This window comes from Phoenix dactylifera, chromosome 7 (genome assembly GCF_009389715.1).
Source record: "Phoenix dactylifera cultivar Barhee BC4 chromosome 7, palm_55x_up_171113_PBpolish2nd_filt_p, whole genome shotgun sequence".
Taxonomy (NCBI): domain Eukaryota; kingdom Viridiplantae; phylum Streptophyta; class Magnoliopsida; order Arecales; family Arecaceae; genus Phoenix; species Phoenix dactylifera.
In genome coordinates this window covers 6,369,316-6,392,444 of record NC_052398.1, presented here as the reverse complement: position 1 = coordinate 6,392,444, position 23,129 = coordinate 6,369,316, and the positions used below count along the sequence as shown (strand labels likewise).

General features: G+C 38.7%; 2 protein-coding genes across 3 annotated transcripts; both read right to left on the bottom strand.

Annotated features, from left to right (window-relative positions):
* Positions 1-1,856: 1,856 nt before the first annotated feature.
* Positions 1,857-9,002, bottom strand: LOC103710050. Its single transcript, XM_026805793.2, has 7 exons — positions 8,619-9,002; positions 8,444-8,524; positions 8,175-8,351; positions 7,061-7,231; positions 3,914-4,123; positions 3,613-3,701; positions 1,857-2,806 (listed from the first exon to the last, which is right to left on the bottom strand). The coding sequence occupies exons 1-7, from the start codon at positions 8,707-8,709 to the stop codon at positions 2,120-2,122; spliced, it is 1,506 nt and encodes a 501-aa protein (XP_026661594.1). The 5' UTR covers positions 8,710-9,002; the 3' UTR covers positions 1,857-2,119.
* A 6,201-nt stretch (positions 9,003-15,203) lies between these two features.
* LOC103710051 (probable alpha,alpha-trehalose-phosphate synthase [UDP-forming] 9) lies at positions 15,204-22,603 on the bottom strand. Of its 2 annotated transcripts, XM_008795635.4 has the most exons (4): positions 22,344-22,603; positions 16,391-18,473; positions 16,021-16,294; positions 15,204-15,911 (listed from the first exon to the last, which is right to left on the bottom strand). In XM_008795635.4, exons 2-4 carry the CDS (start codon positions 18,379-18,381, stop codon positions 15,603-15,605), a joined length of 2,574 nt encoding a protein of 857 aa, XP_008793857.2. In that variant the 5' UTR covers positions 18,382-18,473; positions 22,344-22,603; the 3' UTR covers positions 15,204-15,602. The 2 variants fall into 2 exon arrangements, with proteins under 2 accessions (XP_008793857.2, XP_038984038.1); XM_039128110.1 differs by lacking the exon at positions 22,344-22,603 and having other exon boundaries at positions 16,391-19,491.
* Between the last annotated feature and the right edge of the window lie 526 nt (positions 22,604-23,129).

The window sequence follows — 23,129 nt, the reverse complement described above, 5'->3', positions numbered from 1 at the left end:
AAGTTGGCACGGCCGGATGCAGCCGTGCACGCGCCCTTGGAGAGACCTATCTTGCAGATGATCGCATAGAGTTTTATATGCGATCTCAGATCTGTCGTTCATCTCAGACCGTCGAAACTTGGACCAGGCCCAAGCCTTTACTTGGAGGCTTGTGTTGGTATTGGGCGTGGGTCTTATAGTATCTTATCAGTTAAATTTTAACTAATTATATATTTAATTAGTTTATAAATTATATACGAATTGTGATAATATATTTGAAGTTAAATTTGATCTTCTCGTTGACATTTGAATATTATTTTTTATTTATATACAGATATTTAAATAATTGATGGATAGGTATAAGTTTGTATAAAATAAATGGGATGAGTAAATAGATTGAGTATGAGTTGAAAGGTTTTTTTTTTTTGCTTTGACTTGAACTTGGGTTTGGTCCGACCTGAATTTAACTTGACTCGCCCATTGCTTTCGGTATCTGAAATGGGTGCCAAATCAGATTTTATCTCCCACAGGGTAGATGGTTTATTTAGAACTTTAATGCCCCAAAAATCTTGTGGTTGACCCTGTGATATTGAAGGGGTATGGATCTTGCGGAGATAGATCAAGACAATTTGAAAAGCAGCTTCTGCTGTAAATAAAACAGAAGATCTATTTGAAATGAAAGAAAGTCTATCTAGTTCACATAGTTGTCTCTTTTTCTGTTATGCTAAATTCTTGATACAGAGCTTCTTCTCATAATGGTACCAATTTAGGCTTGACCACCATAATTGCTGGAGGCTACTCAAGATAAAACAGGGCATACTGATGGTCCTGCTCAGAATGCATCTTTTTCGAATGATCTTGAGTTGGTGGATGCTCCCAAAGTATGTGCCTAGCTGATTCTGATCAAGGAAATAGGGTGGTTCGATAAATGGATTTAAAACCAGAGGATTGTGTACATGAATCCCAAACAGATGAGCATTCTTCTTAAACTTTGGCTCCAGTCTGTCTAATGTTCCTTAGTGAAGCTTTGGCTGTTACCAACAGAACCTATGCTGATTAAGTATGAAGTCTGAGATTTATTGTTTCTTATGCTTCTTTTACCATCATTGATTTCAACAAATGAAAATGTACCATGCTAATATTTCTGTGATACTATGGTGAGATGTCATGATAATGCTACTTAATTACAGGATGCACATGACTACATGCTTCTCTAATGATGACTATCCTTCGGAATCCTTAATTCTTAACTGAAGCAGTTAATGCCCATAATCCTTAATTTTTAGGGCTGGGAGTGACCTCTGTATGTGTGATTGCTTGTGTGCACTCTTAGGCTCAGATCTTGGGTTTATAACTCGGCCATTCTTCACCTGCAATGTGTCACTCTTTATATTTAAATAATTACAGCCAATGCATTAAAAATTGCAGCCTGAAATCTCGAGACAGGAAGTCTCCAGCAGACATTGTATCAACAGGACATAGGAGCATTACTGAACCAGTTAGAGATCAAAAGGCTCAGTTCTTAACTGGGCAGTACAGTACTGAACGGCAATGCGTCTCTGGCAGCCACTGTATCAAAAACCTATGTGGCATCTCTTTTATTAGTCAATATATTACTAATGAAGTAATGATACTAGTAAGCAAGGGTCATACACACTAACTGTAAAGAAAACCTTATGCTTGTGTCATCCGATGTTCACAATGCACATTTAAAGTTTTCAACACCAGAGGGCATCTCCACCGGCCCCAAAACCCCCGAACAAAGACTATCAAATACAGAATGCAACAACCCTGCACACAACAATCATGTATATCAAAATTTAATAACGGAGATTGCATAGATATTGACAATTGTCAACAATTTGTGCAAATCATAGAGACAGAACCCAAAGTACAACTAATATGATTAGAAAGAGAGGAGTCTTGAACAACGAATATAGACAAGATATATTAAGGACTTTAGTTCCCTTAACAACCACAGCATAAAGTTCTTCCTAACTTCCATTTGACCATTCATTACACAAATCTTAGTCCTATGCACTTTTATAGAAATGAAATATGGTAGGCAAGACCAATGATCCCACAGGTAGAGAAAATTTACCATGTAAAGAAGAGAAGGGGAAAAGAGTCTCTAAAACATCTAATAGTAATTGCTGTAACCCATGTAATTATTCCGGCAGTGCATGCCAGACTGATCATAGATAGAATCCCCATAATTCAGAGACTTAATCTCCACCGTCCTGCGCTTGCTATCTGACTCCTGGACAGCTCCAAACACAATTTCATTGGTTGTTTCACAGCTCTGCTCATAGTAAGTTTGTGGGCCCAAAGAGTATTGCCTGTGCTGTTGGAGGTGCTGCTGGTGCTGCATCTGCTGCTGTTTTTGGAGCTCCCCATCCCAGCCGCTAAAATAAGCTCTTCCCTGCCGGATGTGGTGGAGCTTTTCTGGTTCTTTTGACATGAAGGCATAGGTCTTACGTGGGGTGGGTGTCCTTGTCTCCACTGGTGGAGGCGGCTCATCTTCACCTCGGATCACAAAGCTCTCCTGCACCGGCCAACTGTTTGGCCTCCACTGCTGCTGCTGCTGCTCTTGATATCGGTTCGCTGGTTTTTTTCTTCTGAAAATCGAGAACATTGCACCAAAGATCAATGTTATAGATGACCTGGCTCCAGAGAAGAGCTTTCCAACTGAGGTGAAGAGGCCTTCTTCCGCATCTTCTTGCTTCTCTGATTCGTCCTCAGGTGGGATCAGTGGTGACCTGACTGATGGTTTAAATGGCTTCTGGTATGGAGGCATCATTGCTTTCTTCATAGGCATTTGAGGTTCCTGGAAGATAAATCATACTTTCAGCAAGACAAAAACTATTGCAGGAACAGCAAAAAGACTTGGTAATAGATAAATTGAGACCAAAATGAGGTGTTTTAGCCTAGTATTATTGATCCAGAATGAGTGATCCGCCACCTCACTAGAAATTGAGATGGACATTTAGAAAATAACCACAAGATTGTTGAAAGTTCCAGGACTAGCTTGCCCAAGAGAACATTAAATGAATCACCTTCTTTGGTTTAAGCATATAAGATGGCTCCCAAGCTGTCTTTGATTATATTCTATCAGTTACGCAAAGGTCAATCATACAACCACTCTTCAACATACAAGTATAGCTCTGAACAATGTTTTACATTTCATTTTCCATGATAAGTTTCCCATGGAAATATGTATAATAGATATTTTCAGCAAAACAGCCCACAGGAATATTGCAAATAAATATGAACAAGGGGAATAACAAGAAGGAAGCAACAAGAAAAAGAACAAAATTGAGAATTTGAACAGTTTTATGTTGAGAATTCTTTTTTACTGCAAACATTTGTTTAGCTCAGTATTTGAAAACCATCATGAAAAAACAGCAGTAGAGTCGATAATTAATGTTATGTGGTCCAATAGGTAGGTCTTTGCTTTAGTCAAGATTGGGCTGTTTTCAAGATGAAGCAAACTGGCTGCAAGGAAGGTACTGGCTTTGGCTTTAAATAACTATGTAGTTTTTCCTATTAGAAAGACTAACTACACAGATTTACTCTAAGTTTTGTATCAAATAGTCTTTCCCAGTACAGGGTGAATCATTATCATGTACTCACATGTTTGGAAGAGACAATAGCTCCTACTTGACGTTGAAGCAAGGCAAGCATGTAACCAAAGAAACCAGCAGCGAGAAGGACAGCAATTCCTGCAATGGAAATTCAGATCTAGTATTCAAGATCCAGTTTAGTAAACAAAATAATAAGTAAATAAATAGAAGGCTCAGAAGTCTGCATGCTAGAGCTCGATGTATCAAGGTCTCATGGATGTGGCAGCTATTATATTTACTGAACTTTCTATACTCTGAAGAAAGTAGAACAAAAATAAAAAAAAAACCGATAATATGATCATATCATGTACCTAGAGGAAAGCCAGTTTCATATTGGTAGGCACAGTCATCAAAATTGAGCTGTATCTCCCGAATTGCCTGGTTTCCCCTGTCTATGACCAGAAGAGAGCAGCTACTACCAACATAGACCACTTCAAAATCAGTAGAAAATTTTGCATCTTCACTTGGCCCATCAATATGCCCTCCTCTATTCCACTTGCCCCCGGCAATGGTTGTAACACCTAACGATAACGAAAATACAACCCATAGTTAGAATGTGATTTTTTTGATTGCTAGAAACCAAGTGATGTTCAATTTAGGAAATAGTTTCAATGAAGTGAATGGAAGCACGTAGTACCATTTACCAAACAAAATTATTATAACATAGAAAAATAAAAAAAAGGACTAGATGAATAATACATGCACCTTAATGAGTACTTGAATATCAAGAAAATGGACACGCCTATTAAAGAAAAACTTGAAATACCAGGTCGCCTTGATTTAAAAGCATGCTGTATTTCAATGCATTATGTGCATGTAATGTGATTCAGGTACCCATATCAAACAGACATAGACATGCGAGCGAGCATGCATGTATACATAAAAACAAAGCAATGGTACATTCAAAAGGAGTTGATCGTATGAAATGTCAGTCATGGCAAAGTACAAGCACTAAACTTCATCCTAGCTGTGAAACTTCTTATGGTTTTTATAAGACCGAGGGAAAACAACAAAAATCTTGCAAATGAATTTTCTTGATAGAGATCTTGCAAATGTCATCACAACAATATCCAAATGACCTTAGTACGGTACGACAGACCATGGGAACCAGTCAATACATTTTCAACAACCACACTGTAATTGCAAATCTTAAGTGTTTATGATAAACATAAATATATGCAAACTTTATCCCATTGTTTTAGTTCAGCTTCATGGAACCTACTTCAATTACTTCCTATCTGAGGCCAAATCTGCAAAAATGTAAATTTCTCCATTCATACATGTATATATGTACAGACTGTAATTTCAAACTAAATCCACCATACCCTTTCACTAGGTCATCTTAGAAGATTGCTCTTAAAACTTTGTACTTCCCCCGTTTAGCACATATCCATGTGAATATTGTCACCACTATCACAATTTGGTCAGCTAATTTGCCCTCTTTATTATCAAGAATTTTGATGGAAAGTCAGAGCCACTTCTCTGTCTCTTATAACTTCCTGTACATCTTAATTTTACTTGATGCTGCTAAATGCTGCATGGGTGATTTCCCCTTATGGCCACCATGCTTTGTTCTATTGGTGACTTGCTAAAGTGTGTCTCTGTCCATTAATACCATGGTGGAATCCGTTGAGCTTAAACTAATGTATCAAACTAGAATCTTAGTTATCCTAGGAGAATATATCGAGGCAAAGCATCTACTTGTTCGCCTCATATAGTGAGCCAATCTTATTCTTTAATATGAGTTAGTAGCATTTGCAATTCAGGAAGTCCACAATAAGCAATACGAAAAAAAAAACACAGAAAAATGAGATAAGACCGGCCTTACGTTTGCCCAATCATACATGTTACGTAATTCATTATCTATGCTACATGCTTATTTTTCAAATTAGTCTCCCAACCCTTTTTTAGAATTTTATAAGACAGTTGATCACAAAAGAGCCTGATTTAGAAAGGATTATGGTTCTTATGCACAAGTTTATGATTCCCTCAGTGCTTCAAATCAGGTAATCTTATTTGGAATCTTTTGGTCCTTTCATGATAAGTTGAGTGAAAACAAGCTCTCCTTAATGAATTATCTGCATAATCCTCTATCGTTATAGCAAAGGATGCCTCTCAGGAGGAGCCTTTTCAATTCTATCCATAACATACGAAGAGAAAATTGGTTCGGTGTAGTTTGATTCTATAATGCTATGTCTCAACATCAAGAATCAAGATATCGTATAACTATAGCATGCCAGCCTAGCATTGCCATGGTATGTACTATGTACCACATCATACCTTGCCATTTCTCGGCATACTTGACATGCACTGGCATGGCTGCATGCCATTATCACACAGCCGATCCCATGCTAACGTGTGTGCTGGTAAGGCACTACAGTGTACATACCATGCCCTATTCCATATGCTGGGCAAGCATTTTTATTAACCCCAACTCTCTCATTTGAGAAGAATGTTAAGAATACCTAATGTGATTACGACAGATCACTAGACAGGTCACAGAGTTGCTAACAAGATAAATCAATAGAATTTCTCAAAAGGGGTTCCCTGTTGGTGATATGCATGTGCACGCATACCCAAACTCCCTTATATTAGCACAGCTGTTAGTGCTAGCATGCAGCAAGGTGTACTTGTGCAACTATCTTACCCTAATAAATGGGGAATATCCCATAGATACAGAAACATAGGCTGCATTTTGTTGGAGAATAGGAAAAACAGGAATAGTAAAAGTCATGCCTATGAGAATAGTTATGACATGAATTGTGCCATTTTTTTTTTGGCTCCACTTTTGAATAGCCAAAGGCACCTTTCTAGAACAACTTTTGAATGATGATTTTGCATCCATAAAAAGTAAAAAGTAGGCATAAAAGGTGCCTTTGTGCCAATGAATAGCTTATGATAGCTCTCTCTTGGAAAAGTTATGAGTCATAAGCAAGTTTGACCGGCATAATGATTCCTTGGTTATGCCTCCTTCCCAAATACTGCTTGGCAAGCATAAGGCTTATTCCAAGCCTCATGCCCACTCTATGCCTGAACCAAAACCTATAATGGTAAAGCTATGGATAAAGCTGTTAGCTAATCAACACTTTTAGCTTGAGATTGTTTTTTTTTAGAAGATAGAAGCAGCAAATGAATGCATACTTACAGATATTCATAACTCATAATACAAGCTGGATTTTAGGAACAAAAAAGAAAATGGAAGCTGTAAAAACTAAAAACAATTGTAATGGTACATGCAAGGTTCGCCATGCTGGACTGAACTGGACAGTACGGAACGTACCGTACTATATTGGTTTGATACTGGTATATGGTATGGAGCATGTACCGACACTCGGTACGCCGAACCAGCTTCATACCGTACCATCCGGATATAGTGATAGTGTGGCACTAGTACAAAGTCCGGTACTAAAATGGCGTACCTTGCATACATAATTTAACTTTCAAGTGCTTCAACCCACCTGCATCACTAATTTTCCTGATTGCCATGTTCATGGTGTCTGCAACATATATATTCCCTCTATAATCCACTGTAAATCCCATTGGATGGTTCATCTTTGCTTCTCGTGGCTTCCCATCAACATGACCAGCATACCCTTCCGGTGAACCAGCAACAAGTTTTGGCCTGCTGTCTGCGGTTCCCCAAATTATTAAACAGGAAATTAGTAGGGTCACAACAGAAACTTGTAAACGAGAAATCATAAAAAAAAAAAAAAAAATCAAGAAGTTAGAAACTTGAGAAAGAATTGGAGTCAAACAAGAATGTGAAACTCAGAGGGACTTCTTTCCAGCATAAAACTATACATTAAGAAGCACCATATTCGAAGAAAAGTTTTAAGATAAAAACATTTATTTGAAGATGTTTAATTTGACCGAGGTTCCAACCCATAGCTCAGTAGGTAGACAATGTTCATTGCAACACTATGTATCATTACATGTCATCCAATTTGAGCTTTGAAATAGTCAAAAAAAAATAAACAACAGAGGGCCTATCAGAAAAGGAAAATCCACATTATTAGCTACAGAAGATGAAAAACCATAAAATGCATCCAGAAGTGCGTGAGAAAAAAAAATTCAATGAAAAAGGAAACATAAACAACAGATAACATACTTACAATCTTGACCATTCAGCAGATGAAAAGATAGACCATTTAAAAAATGAACAATGGGAAAAAAAAAAGCAACTATCTCTGAAATTTTTGAATTTCTAATAACAAACTTAAGTAGAATACAATGAGAAAGTGAGATTGAAGCATTTTATTAGGTCATTTCGGGCGTTAAATTGGAATTAAGATCCATAGAGGGGGGGAAAAAAGCATACGGCAAAGGGGGAAAAATAACAAAAAAGGACTGGAAAATCTCAGCCAAATCCAATGGGGTTTTCTCAGAAACATATTACATGCCACTAGAAGACAGAATGACGCCATGTTGACTCCAAACGTCACCAACAAATCAACATCACTACATTAAGCTAAAAAGACTGCGTTCAGGACCAAAATTCCCCAATATAACAAACACTCCAACCGAAATCACACAGATCAGGACAGCATTCAAGACGATTTGAGACCCACTCACATCTTGACAGCGGCAATGAAATCCTGTAGATATTACTGTTCACAGAATCGAGAACAAGAAGCTCCCCAGTCTGGGTCACCTCCACAGAGTAGGGCTCGATCCCAAGCTTGCTCCCGTCGAACACCGTCTCGACGGTGTAGCCACTCTCGAACTTCATCGTCGGGCGGACAGCAATCGCTGAATGATCCGACCAAATCAACCCCAACCCTCACACTGCATCAAAGAAAGCGAAAAACGAAAAAGAACTCCAAGAAATCAAAGAAGCATACCAGTTCTGGTGGTGGACTTAAGCGACCACAGCCGCTTCAAGAGAGCAGACGCCGCATTGGAGATAACCCCACTCACCATCTCTGCAAAAGAAGCAAACGAGGATTTGAGAGAGAAAAAAAATGTGGCCGAAAACAGAGCAAGAACAAGGATGGCGGGTGAAACAGGGATCCTCACTTGCTGGAGAAGCAGCCGAAACAGGGGAAGACCCATCGAGAAAAACCACCAGGAGAAAGAGCACGGCAATTCCTCTCTTCTTCTCTTCCATTCCCTCCTCCTGCTCTCCAGAGGACTAATGACTACAAAAAAGGGGAATCAAAGAGGAGTAGAGAGAGCTCAGAGGGTGCAAGCCATCTGAGCGAAGTCCTTTGAGAGGGCCCTTATGATGATGGGAAGCAAGAAGAGGAAGAGCAAGCTCATCAAATCTGTCACCTTTGTCCTTAGTTTCTTTTTTTCTTCTTATTCTTGTGGCACTTCTTAGTGGACCCGCCCAAGGGGAAAGGCAAAGTGAAAGAGACAAGAGAGAGAGTAGAGCCGAGCTTGGCTCACGCAGTTCTTGCTTCCCCTCCTCTCTCTCTCTCTCTCTCTCTCTCTCTCTCTCTCGATGTAATATTTTAGGGATAGAGAGAGAGCGCATCAAGAGAGCTTGAGGAGGGGGTTATATAGTTTAATCAAATGATTTAGTTTAGAAGACTGTTGCAAAATTAGCAGCCTAAAGCAGCTTAGTGCAGAGGAATGGGTGCAATTTCTTCTATACTTTAATTAATTTATCTTTTTCTTCGATATTATCTACCATTTGGCTACTTGTTGTCACAAGTTTCAAGGTGGGGGCTCTGTTGCTTTTGCGCTTCTCTCTCTTGGTTTCTTTCGGTATCCGCCATTCTTTCTTCGTTCTTTCCTGTGGGTTGCTGTAGATATATTCCTGAAGGCCTTCTTTTTCTCTTTCTCCACAAGCTGCAATGCATGTGGTTTTTGTTTTGGTGTCGGCAATGGAGGGAGGGATGGCCATGCGTCCAGCTTCTTTGCTTCTGTCCTTCCACTAGGACCAGATGCTCGGAGCTAAGTGTCTTTAGTGTGTTAATCCGCTCGACCTCTAGGCTAACTGACACTTTAATTAAATTTAATGTTTTAATGCTAGTTAGCCGTTAGTGATTTATATATATATATATAGGCTTTTATAAATTATGGTATCGTACCACGTTCCGGCTTTATCTGTGTTATATAGAACTATTGTTAAACAAACTTCATTATGATTATTGTAAAATTTAAGTTACCACAGATAAAAATTTGGTTGGAGGTGTGGGGTTAAGACTGGTCACCATGATAAACGAATAGCTCGGTGGGAGGAGGTGTAGGGATAACTGGCCTACGGCCCACCAGTGGCCCACAGCGGAGTGTTCTCCACCAGGTGAGATGGAGGGCCAGGAAGGAGCCTCGGTTGAAGTGCCGGCAGCGAGTGGCCCGAGTGGAGATGAAATATCTCCCGCCTGCTGGGCTTAGTCCGGATCCCCAATGGCCGCGCGCGATTGGGGCGCTCTCCCCTTGGGCTGCATCAGCCCGGGGCCCAACGAGCAGTGCCGTGTTGATGCAGCTCGCGAGCCCGGGTGGCAGCCAGGTTGGATACCAATTAAATCGGATGTGCGTAAGGTCCAAAATTTATCAGCCCAATTCGATCTATTTATTAAACTAATCAAAATTTTATATCCGAGCCCGACCTGCTTATTAAGCCGGTAACCTCAATCCGATCCACGTAACCCATCTATTAAATATGTCAAAATAGATTAAACGGGTTAGACGGATTTTTAATCGATTAAATGGATTTAAACAGATTAAGTGGATCGGGTTAAACAGATCGGAAACATGTTAAGCATATTTCAAATAGGTTAAATAGATTTTAAACAGTTAAATAAGTCAACCCGACCCAGTTATTAAATAAGTTAAACGGAATAAAGGTTTAAATCTAAATCCTACCTATTTAATAAACAAGTTTAAATAGGTTGACCGTTTTATGACCTAGATCTGTTTATAACAAACCCAAACATGCTTGTAGGAGACAGTAGCAAAAAAGAAGGAAGTCTGCTTCATATGATTTTCTCTTATGCACACACAAGAGGATTTTTATTCGTTTAGGTCTCCATAGTTAATAATGGTATGTTATATAAATCATTTCTGAACATTATGATGATTTAGTGGCTGCTATTTGTCTATACATTTTTCAATCATGATAATTCAGAAATAAAATGATATTTATCAAAAAATAGAAAGATGATATGTCTTGTGCCAATCACCTGTTATTGAACAAAAGTTAATTTCTCTAATGATTCATATTTTAAAAGCATAAATTTATTCAAGCAAACATTGCATACATTAAATAATGGTTGTTATTTTCATTATAATGAACCCCCTTGAATTTGTTATAATAGCTGTTAGTTAAACCTTGCTTTGAATTGTTATAGTAGTTCTTATTTTAAAACTTGGTTTTTCTCATTAAAGACATAATCAATTTATATACAACTTTAGTTGCTGGTAGGGAAACCTAATACATTTAGATTACGGGTATTTTGTGGAAGAAAAAAAATCTTTATTTTGCAGAAAAAGGTATGATTTATGCACACAAAAAACAATATTTTAAATTTTATAGAAATGTTATGGTTCATCCTCAAATCCATGCAAATTTACATGCCCATGCACATATCCTACCATATCTACAATGGAAAAGCCGTGGAGTCCTGCATGCTTGTGGGACTCCGCGCGCGTCCCAAAGGCAATTTAACATGAGATGGCCTCTAAAACCTAGAGATATTTTTGGAGAAAAAAATGAAATGTTTTCATAAAAAATGAAAATCAAGTGAAATTTTCGTTCAGAATTTTCTTAGCTTACTTGAAATGATGTTTTTTTCGGTTGTTGGTTCATTGCGAAAGAAGTTTTATATTTATTCTAGTTTTAGAATTTATTTTCAAAATTTAGAAAAGAGCCTAAGAGTATGTGACTCAACTGGGAGCCATTCTAACCCAGCGTTTCCATGGCTGCCTATGGAATTAGCTTTGGGGTCATTTGGTGGTGTAAATGGGCTGAGCAGGACCTACTTCGGTAGTGGCTTGGGCTCCTCCTAAGCGGAAGCTATCTGAGTTCAGATCCAATTATGGACAACTAGGCAGGCCTTTAGATTGATTAAAACGTGGTCTTTAGGTTGATTAAAATGGGGCATACATTAGCAAGGTTAGATGTTGGGACCCAATAGAGTAAAGTTTTTTTGGATCTTGGTAATACTTGTATATCTGATTAATGTACCAATGCGGTCCAGGAACAGCATGTGCTGGGTCATGTTGGGCACTGCTCGTTCTCGTAAGCTTTATTCAAAGAGTGCTCGTCTCGATGCACTGCCATAGAAGCAAGCGGCCATGATTGGTAGCCTGTGGTGCAGCCGTGTAGAATATAATTTCTCCTTGCAGAGCAGTAGTGACATATTGCTTTTGTATGTAACTATAATTCGTGATATACTTCTAGTACGAATCTTCTATGTACCATATTGCTTCAAAGTATAATTTAGTGCGCTTTTTTTTTCCTCCTTTTCTTTTGCATGGAACCTAAGTTAGCTTGAGTGGCACAAACAGATATTTTTTCCCATTTTTTTACACAAAAATTCAGAAAAAATGTTGGCTAGGCAAAGGGAGGCAATGCATAGTTCACTATAGATTGGCTATACTTGGCTTGGATTATTGCTGAGTTGTACTGCAAATGCATCATAGTGAGTTCACTTGAATTAATTTAATGTTATAGTATGCCTAATTGGACCTCGCTAACCTGTGTGCTGGGAATTGGTGGACCCTTGCCAAAAAGTTGCTAATTTATATGCCTATAGTCTTTCAAATAAAGGAGGAAGCAAAGGGATGGAAGCTGGACCAGCACAACTTTTTGTTTTTCTTTTTAAAAAATGTTTTGGGTTTCTTTTTCATTAATTGTGTCGGGTTCATGTGGTACTCCTGTGCACAAGCAGCTATATTGAATGGATTAACTCTCCAATACGGACGGAAAGATCCTCATCTTCGGTGCTGGAGAAGAAAACCATTCGGATATTTGCAAAAGAGAAGGTGCAATCTTGGGGTCATTTGGATTATTTTAATCCCTAGTATGATGTAAATAAAGCTAGGGGTCGTAATCCATGATCTTATCCATCAATTCAACAAATAACCAAATCAAAAGAAGCGAGTCTAAATTTGAAATATTCGGATTTGTATGGTAAACAAGCTGACACGATTAATTTATTCATTTAGTGACTGTTTGAATGCTAGGAGATCTTATCCGGCGAGGATCCTATGTGATGGCTCGAGGAATCTGAGGAGGAGGAGGATCCTATGTAATCCCAGCTTTTTTCAAGAATAGTAGATTTTATTTTTCATGTGATTTATCTTTATCTCTAGAAATAGTGATTGACCACCATGTTTTCAACGTAGAGACACTTTGGAACAAGGATCTTATCCCGCCTACATGATTTTTTGGCATCCAAACAGGTCCCTAATGAGCTGAATTCAAGTTTAGAGTTCTGATCCAATTAACCTAATTCATTTGATAATTGAATTGGATTGATATGATTATACCCCTTTTTTTTTATAATACACATTCAAGCATTAATCCATTAGAAATCTATTTTACATACTCTAATTTAACAAGCCATCACAAGCCCAACCCAACTTCATCTGTTTGCTAAATGAGTTATACGTGTCAGATCGTATTACCTGTTTAATACACATGTTGTATTTAATTTTAACCCATTCAATAGACGAGTTGGGTTCTGGTTGAGAGTTTTTTTTCCGATAGCTACAACTCAACCTAACCCAAACCCAACTTGACCTGGATCATTCTTGACTGGAGCCATGATAAGCCCCTACCCTACATGATGGTAATTAGACCAGAATCTAAAACCCAGGTCCACTAAGAGTTCAGATTCTGGGGATTCAGATTATGTTCTGGCTTCCAAGTGCACAGGGGCATGCACGGTTGGACAATACAACATGAGATTGATAGGAAAAGAATTTCCAGTTCAACGTTCTTAGGACTAATCCTTTTTAACCAAATGGTGATGCTCCTTGGACCGAATACAACATTCCGTGTAAATTTCCGGTTGCACAGCAAGCAACTCGCTTCCACTACGGTCGCTGTGATGCTTTAGTTTTGTCTTTTTTAACTGGAACGTGTTGTTTTATTATTTGGTTGGTACTCTTTTTTAATTATTCTTGAAAGTTATTTTCCTCTCTGCTTCCTCCACGAGCTATGGACTGCAAACCTATTAAGGACCTGCGATCTCTCTGTTTCTAGGAAAGATAAATCATCCCTCTAGCGGATTCTATAATTACTCTCCTCTAGATGTTATGTTTTCTTTACAAAAAGTGGAGAAGAAGCCAGCAGCTGGTTTCATTTTTTTCATTTTTCATGTAATACTATGAACTACTTTATCTTTTCAGGCAATACTTCTGCAATTTCACAAAAAAAAAAACAGAGAAGTTCTTTTAAACAATACCACACACGTCATGAAATTCCTTGTTGGGAGATCTATCGAGCCAATAAGATCTTCAAGCATCCAAACAGAAATCCTCTTATGTTATATACAGATAGATAATAATCTACTTCACAGATATTCAATTGTCTGGAGATAAAACGACCGTATCCAATTTCCCCAGATGTCAACCAGCCAATTAGAAAAAAACTTATCACTGAATAAATTAGCTCGCCCAACCCTTAAAAGCAGGCTTCCATACCAACTGTTTCAATGCCCGTAATCTACGGGATAGAGAAGAAGGAAACCAACAGGAGACAAAGCAATGCTAAAGAACCTAGAAATCCTTGTCATCACATCAGTTTAGTTTTAGCCCAACGGTCCAAAGGGCATTACCTCTAGATCTTACAGTAAAGAGCACGCTGGACGCCAATTCATATCGCAAGCAGCAGACCCTGCAAAACATTTAAGGGGAAATTGGGAGGGCCCAGCCTGGACACTCTGAGCTGCAATCCTCATAGACATGTTCCTTAATTTGTTCCAATTGTAGCTTACATCATCTAAAATAGCACTGCCCAACCCTGCATTGGGACTGAAGCATCAAATCCTGCACAATTATCAGCTTTCAGAGATAGCAATTGATGGCATCAAAACCCAAGGGTTTTTACAAGAAGACATGTTGCTTGTAAAACCAAAGGTAGTTCACCACCCATTCACAGCCCGGCAAAACAGATTCGAGTAATAATGCTGCTGTACAAAACAAGAGACTGGCTTGCTCAATTGCCAGGTGAGAGTCACATACCTTCCACTTCAGCTAACATTGCCCTGTAGATTAACATCAGAGTGTAGCCATACATTTTCTGCCCAGCAAAACCCAGTTATCACACCTCTAACACCAAATCAATCTATGAGAGATGAAATCTTTTGCACTACATATCTGGCTCCTACCCCAGGTACCATCAAATGAAGTTGAGTGAGTCCTTGATGATAAGCTGCACCAATTTTATTGTAACTAATCCACTTGTACCTCATGAGATACTAAGGCCAACACAACCTTGACCCCGACAATCTGCAGTATCCCACAGAATGGCAACACAAGTTTCTTGCATTCTTAACAGTCCAAAATTTGGCAGGATTTTTAAATCTTCAGATTAAAAAGGTTGACCAGAAGAGGACGAAAATATATTGAGAATGATTATATTAAAAAAAGAAAAAGTATATATCGCATCTAAAACAGATACAAGCAACCGAACAAAATCTCTTAAAGTTAGAACGCATTTCATTCAAACCTGAATGCTTGTCTAATTGGTTATATATGCCAATACCTATACAAAATAATGGTGTCAGCCTGCCTCTCAGACTTCTAGAAATATCACCAAAAAAAAAAAATCTCCAAGGTTTATCCTATTTTCAAAACTGCCAATGATGGCGTCACCTTCAATCCTATCCAAGTCAGTCATTACCTCTTCTGTTGAAAAGCATGCCCGTATATGAATGTGATGACAGGTATAGCTGAAAGGATCAGAGTCAAGACCCCAAAGATAAAACTCTCCAAACACTAGAATATGCTAAGACATGCATATGGGAAACTGTAAACCATCAGATGTACAGGTTGTCACCAGTAACCAAAGGGCAAATAGGCTTAATCATTCGCTTCATGCGGCCCTTAAAAGGAAACTTGATTGTGGGTGATCTTATGTTTTTGAGTTGAAACAGTAGCAATGCTTTGCAGTAATCTTATCACTTCACCAGTATCTTCAAGATAATACTTGGCCTTGCTCGGCTTTTGTCCAACTGTGCATGCAAAGACTTCAGGAACTGCAGGAAATAGATTACTGGAAGACATAATATTGATGCTTTCAAACATATCCTCATCGGATCGATCATCGCCAACACACATAACAAAATCTGGTGGCTTCCCACTATTGACTAATGTTCCCACGAGCTTCTTCACAACCAGCCCTTTACTCACTCCCTGCATGCAATCATTTATTGTTAGTTCTAACAAGTTTCAGGCAACAGCAATAGACAAGATCAGGAAACAAAAGCAACGTGGCAAAGGTTCCAAAGCAGAAAATATCTACCTGAGGTTTAACTTCCACGATATGCTGACCCCTTTTGACAACCACTGGCTCATTTGCTAGCACATTCTCAAGATGATCCAGTAGTTCCTTGGCTTGGCAAGAACCAAAGTCAGGATCTGCATACTGATGATGCCATACCAATGCACTCTCCTTTGATTCTACACAGGAACCATCCGTTGTCTCAGTATACAATCTCATAACAGGTTCTGTGATCTTCTTCCAGTAAGCGTCAGCAACATTTGAACTAGATTCCCATTCAGTGGCTTTAGTCCATCTAGAAAGGGAAAAGAATAAGCAAAAGCTCATGTAGCAGTTAAGATGATATCATAATATGGTCGGCCAGACAAAATAAGGAGTTTACTTGACATACCTGATGAAATAGCCATGTTCAGCAGCAATACCAAGGGCCTCACAAGGTGCAAACCATTCACCAAGAGATGTCCGTCCCCTTCCACTGACGATAAAGACAGTATTGTTTGGATCGCTGCACAAGTTGTTCAGGACAGAAATGATATCTGCACTTGGAGTTTTATTGATGGATGCTTCAGGCATAATGGTGCCATCATAATCCAAAAATATTGCCCTCCTATGGGTTTTCTTGTACGAGGAAATAATATGATTAAAGGACAACTTTCTAAAACTAGGAGAAAGGGCAATAACTCTGAAACCTAAACCAAATCCAATGGCCCAGCACCTTCTATTGTAGTGATCCTTGCATGCTCTCTCCAGATCCTGGGCAAAGCTGCAGGCCCAATAAGCAACATGATGGGAGCTGACATAACGGTAATGTTTTTCATGACGCAATTGCTTCTCAGATTCTGACAAGTCAGTTGCTTTATATAAAGCATCAGCCACATCTTCAACACTCCAAGGGTTGACCCTGAAAGCTCCACTAAGAGATGGAGAGCAACCTACAAACTCAGAGACAATAAGTGTGCTTGTGTGAGGTAACTCCAAACCGACACCCCTACATTTATCCATCTCCTCAGTTCCCTGTCTGCAGACTATATACTCATAGGGGACTAAGTTCATGCCATCTCTAAAAGCATTTACAATGCAACATTCTGCTGCCACATAGAAGGCAATTCTTTCATAAAAAGGTAAAGGGTTGTCAATAAGGACAACTGGATCATAGCCAGGAGCACCATAGGAAAGATTGATCCTTTCAGCTATACATATTGCTTCCTCTCTTGCTTCCTTCACGTCTTTTCCCATGCTTCTTGCAGGATTGACAATTTGTACAAGGACTATCTCTCCTCTTAGTTTGGGATGCCTCTCCAGTAAAAGCTCCAATCCTAGCAATTTCAGACTGATGCCTTTAAAGATATCCATGTCATCTACACCTAATAGCAATTTTTTCCCCTTGAATCTCTGCTCGATCTCTTGAACTTTGGAAATTGTATCAGGAAAATTTAACACAGATTGGAGACGGCCTATGTGAACACCCACAGAGAGAATCCTGATGCTAACTGTACGACCGAAATATTCCAATCCAATATAACCACGCTTAGATTCATAGTTCAGACCTAACATCCTGCTACAACACGAAAGGAAATGCCGAGCATAATCAAATGTCTGAAAACCAATAAGGTCAGCGTTAAGCAATGCCCTAAGGATTTCATCTCTTACTGGCAGTGTCCTGTAGATCTCTGAGGAAGGAAATGGGCTGTGGAGAAAGAAACCAAGCCTCACTCGATTCAGACGTCTCCTTAAGAAAGTGGGGACAAGCATGAGGTGATAGTCATGAACCCATACACAGTCATCATCTGAATTGATAACCTCCACAACTTTGTCTGCAAATATTTTATTGGCAGAAACATAAGCCTGAAAAAGGGAACGGTTGAAAAGGTCACCCTTGACAAGGCAGATGGGAAGCATGTAATGGAAAAGAGGCCACAGTTGCTGCTTACAGAAGCCATGATAGAACTTCTTTTGGAGGTCCGGAGAAAGGAAAGTGGGTATGCACTTGTAATCCTCGAGGAGCTTTTGAGCAACCTCTTCTTGCTCACTAACATCTACATCAACCTTTAAACTACCTACGTGGAGAACTTCGGTATCAGAAGAAAAGCCATCTTTTAGTTGCAGCAGAAGTGAGTCCTCATCCCACATGAAGCACCATTTTCCGTTCATTTGATCCTTTGAAGAATGAAGTGGAAGGAAGTTTGCTACTATTATTTTCCGATCCCGGAATACAGAGGTGGAAGTTTTAGAATCCTCATCACTGCCTGTAATCCCATCTGCATCGGTAACAATACCAGGAGCTGTCATCACCCTAGGAAGTGATTTAATAGTCTGATGGAAGTCAACTGCATCATCAGATCCCATATCAAAAAGGTTTGCGCATGATTTAGATACCATCATTGCCCAAAAATTGAGGTCTCAATAACAGGTAATAAAAGTAAGATTCTTATTGAAAAAACAGACTTGAATCTCAAATCCTGAAGCTCGTATATCTGCACGAGAAAAATTAACCCAGTTACGTCCCTAGTATTTTCTCACCTTGGAAAGCAGGCATAATTGATATCTGAGAAAACTAATAATCAACATTTTTTTGGGCAGTTAAAAATATGAGACATGTAACCTTTAAGGCTATAAAACTATACAAGAATTACATCAGCATGACATAAGATACCGTAGCATCCACATCAATATCATATAGCGCACATTAATGAATGTTTAAATGACAATTATTTTCAAATGTTGACATATACTTACTAATATTTTTGTAATTGTTGTGAACCAATCATACAAGGTTCAGTCAGGCAGAATGCGAAGAATGACAAGTAAAAATGATCTGGGCCTTCTCATCTAGCAAACACATTATACAAAAATCTATACATCATCAAATATTTAACTATGCCACACCAATCTATATCCAAGATCTCCATTATGTGTTTAGGAGAAGATAGCCCCGGAAGCATAGGTTAATACTGTACCATAAATAGATATCCTACAACATTGCTATCAGTGTCTGTTTCGTTAAATTCTTAAATGGAAAAAACTGTATGTACCCCAAAACATAATTGAAAACGGTTCAAATGGAGCTTCTGGGTTCTGGGTGGACTGCTGAGGGCAAAATAGGCCTTCTGGCCCAAAATATGCCCAACTGTTGTAAATTGCACAAAACACCTGGTTTAACCCTTCTCAGAAAAAAATGGGTACACAGAGCCAGGACTGGCTCATGTGTTCATTTTTCCCTGGGGGTGGGGAAGGGGGAATATTCTATTTACCTAGAGACTACAAATTTTACCTGCAAATTTTATTTAAAAAAAAATAATTGCTGATATATGTACTGCTGATATTCAAGTTGAAGATGGTAGTTTAGATGCATAGCAAATTTAGATTGGGATTAAAAGTAACATTACCATCCTTTCTATTATTTTTTACAATAAAATGTTGCATTATTTAATCCAGAAGCAATCTAATTAAAATCACATAGGTCCATGTCATAATTTCTATTAAAAGATTGTGATGCATTGAGAACAAAGTGACTCAAAGTAAAAATATAGACTTAAGAGTGAAAAAGTGTTAACTCTGGAAGTTCGAAGGTCAGCCACCGAGAAAAGAATCGAGAGAAAGTTCTCGATTTGAGAGAGAGAGAGAGAGAGAGAGATCAATTTGGGAAGACTCCATGAAGATATTAAAACGCAAGGCCCCAAGCCATGTAGACATAGAAAATCAAATTACTTTAATATCTAAAAAGATCTGGATAGTTTCTTTAGTTGTACTTATCTTTGGAAATCAAAAGCTGATCACAATCAATAAGAACAAATTTCCTAAAATAAAGTTATTTTGAGGGAGCTGACACTTGTTAAGAAATTGTTCCAGGATGTTGGTAAGAGGGGGTAGCAGGATCCAAAAATACAGGCACCATACAGAAAAGAGGGCACCAAGAATAGTGGGCTCTATGGGATCGAGAACAAGCAGATACAGATTTAAAGAAACAGCATAAGAGATGTGCACGAGCATGCACTCATGTATATATACTATACGTATTTGGAGAGAGTGTGTGAAATATAAACCAGAGTTACTTAGGGTTATAAAGAAATTATGAGCAGAACATCTAAAATCAGTGATTCTAATCAAATACAATTTCCTTTACCATCACTCTAGAGCCCTCGGAGTCTTAATAAGAGATGCTATACCAGCTATGCATGCACAGAGTTTGACTCGATGATAATATACAAGAATTATTTAGATCTCTACCATGTAGAACACAACTGCATATGCTAGCAAAAAACCTAACTTTTGGAAGGGGGAAAAAAGAATGGAAGAACAAACATACAAACCCACCAGCACTCTCCTTCATGGAAACGAAGAAAGTTTCTAACAATTAAACCTACCAGCCTTATCATGCTCACACGTACACCATTAGATTTTACAACATTTTCTTTCATGTATACAACAATCGACCAGCCATGTCACACAAAAACACAACTATCCCCTAAACCCTCCTCCTTAAAATCAGCCAACATCTGGCAGTCTCCCCCATGTCCTATGTACACCTCCCTGTACAGTGCCAGTTATGGAGTAACAGGAAACTGCCACAACTGTTGAATGATCTTTGCTAGCATTATTCATCAAGAGAGGGGGATCAGAAGAAGTAAAATGCAAGTGAAGGAAGCCTACCTCCCATTTTTACTGCACTAGCACCACCATTATGACCAATTCCTCCATGCATAGCCATCCTCCATCTCTTTTAAGAAGCATTGGGAATTTTTTTACTAATTTACTTCATCCTCATCTTTGACTTTTATTCTTTTTGTTCAGATTTAAATTTTTGAATATAAGAATGGTTGTTTTTCTGAAGATTCTGAACTGAAGTCAGAGGCATAAAAGGAAGCTCCTGAATATGCATCCAAATTGTCTAACAATTATTGGCATGGGGATACATGTCATGGGAGCGTCCATCCATATGACAAAAGAAAAATGTTTGGGACACCCATTAGTGCATAGAAAAGTTCCATGGACCCACATATTGCTAGCTTGGCAACTTAGCATTCAACCATCCGTCATGTATTGCACTTATTTCCGCACATCACACTAATCACCTTATGCCGCATGGCATGGTTGAACTTGGCATGGTCAAGGAAAAAGAAATCTTATCTCAGAACATTAAACGTATGGGGTATGCCAATTATATTCATAAAAGTATAAAAAAATAACTACTTACACCTCTGTCATATACTGGCCAAAAGCCTTCGGAGTTTAATTGGCATGAGATTCTGAATAAAGAGCTATCATCTCTGAGCAGGCAACATGCGGAGCTGAGGTGATTGATCATCATTTTCTTCTCATGGCAATATTTACCTTGTACAAGGGAATCGGTGATCAAACACATGGCCCGATTGGATAAAGTAACTACAACCGATCTCAAGTGAATACAAAACCTACCCCTTCGACCAACCCCACCCCCTCCCAAACCCAACCCTTTTCCTGTGGGATCACAAGAATGCTTCCCCTATCTTGTATTATGACACCAGCTACAAGAGTTCCCAGGCCCCACCATTCATGACAAACTCACAGCCATATATGAAACCATTCTCTCTCATGTGTGGTCAGTACCCTCTTCTAGTTCAGTTTACCTCCTCTTTAAGTGATGATCACAGGGCTTCCTCTTCTTGATACACATCATAGAAGCCATCACCAACATATAGCAAGCCACGGACATTTACAGCAAATTTGAAGAAGAAATCCAGCTATAAAGCCAAACGCCTATAGGATCAACACATCACATTCCCCTCTAATCCTAAAAGTAAAGCCCCCTTATTTTTTCTCAGGACTTACGCTAGCATTACCTTTGCAGTCAGTTTTGTAGTATATAGGAAAGCGAAAAATCTATGACGAAAACAGGAAGCACGGGAATTTTATTTCAAGGAAGAAAGATCAGAGTAAATATTTATAATTCACATTTTCCGATTGGGAGTTGTACCAAAAACGCCGATGTAACCCTTCGGCTCAACCCTACTTTTCCTATACATAGAAAAGCAAAGAGGCCCAATATTTCCCAGATTAGAAACTCAACAAATGAAAACAGTTCCACCAATTCGTCTTTTATATAATATCAGAAAATGGAAAAAAAATGTAGGAAAATCTTCAAACCGTCCTAGAAATAGAAAAAAACAACGACATCACAGCAGGATACAATCCTGAGATTTCCATTAACGATCGTCGGCTTCCCAAAAAAAAAACTTCCCCAGAGGGAGAAGCAACATCCGATCGAGAAAAGATGGTATCTTCAAGAGCAAATGGATGGCAAAAACAGAAGAAAGGAGCCCTGGAATCGATCACGGAAGTCGAAACGAAGTAGCAGAGGCACGTACCTGAAAGCGCGGCGATCGCCGTGGACTAAGAGCAGAGGAGGGAGAAGAAAAGCTTGTGGAAGAGATTTCAAGGGGTTCTCTGGAGGAACCGAGGAACGTATCGAGCACTCTATCTCGTTGGGAAATCGTCTGTTGTTGTGGGGTTTTTGAATTCTTTCGTTCTATGCTTGAATTTAAGAGAGAGGGAGAGAAACGTCAGTGGGAAAGAGAAGAGAGAGAAAGGTATAAACGAGAAGACGTTTAGTTTTCCGCTCCGCTGGGTTTGGATGTTAACCTTTCATCGCGGTTTACTTGGGTTAAAATCTGGGTTCCCCCGCTGCGCGAAAGCCCACGGAATTCTTTCTATTCACGAAAATGCCCCTCTTCTATGGATTTGATGTGTTCATGGCTAGGATTGGGTTTTACCTTTTTCCTGAAATGAGCAAATATATGCAAAATGGAACAGGATAAATTTACAAATCCAAACGGAAAATATAATAAAAGTATAAATTAGATGACAAATATCTCCTGGAAAACTGATGCTTCGTAATTTCTTTTCTAATTTATCATTTATCAAAGTGTTATGCAAGAAAATAAATAATTTTCTTATTTTTTATAAAAAGAGAGGATAAGTTTAATTAGAGACTAGTAAAACATCAACCAGCAATACATGATTGTATTCACATAATCCAGATGAGTAGCTGCCCAAGATATATGTCTCCTATTTGTCATCAATCAAGTGACAAACAAGAAAGAGCACCATAACATCTAAGAAGCAAGAGAAGGAGAAAAGGATTTGAATTCATT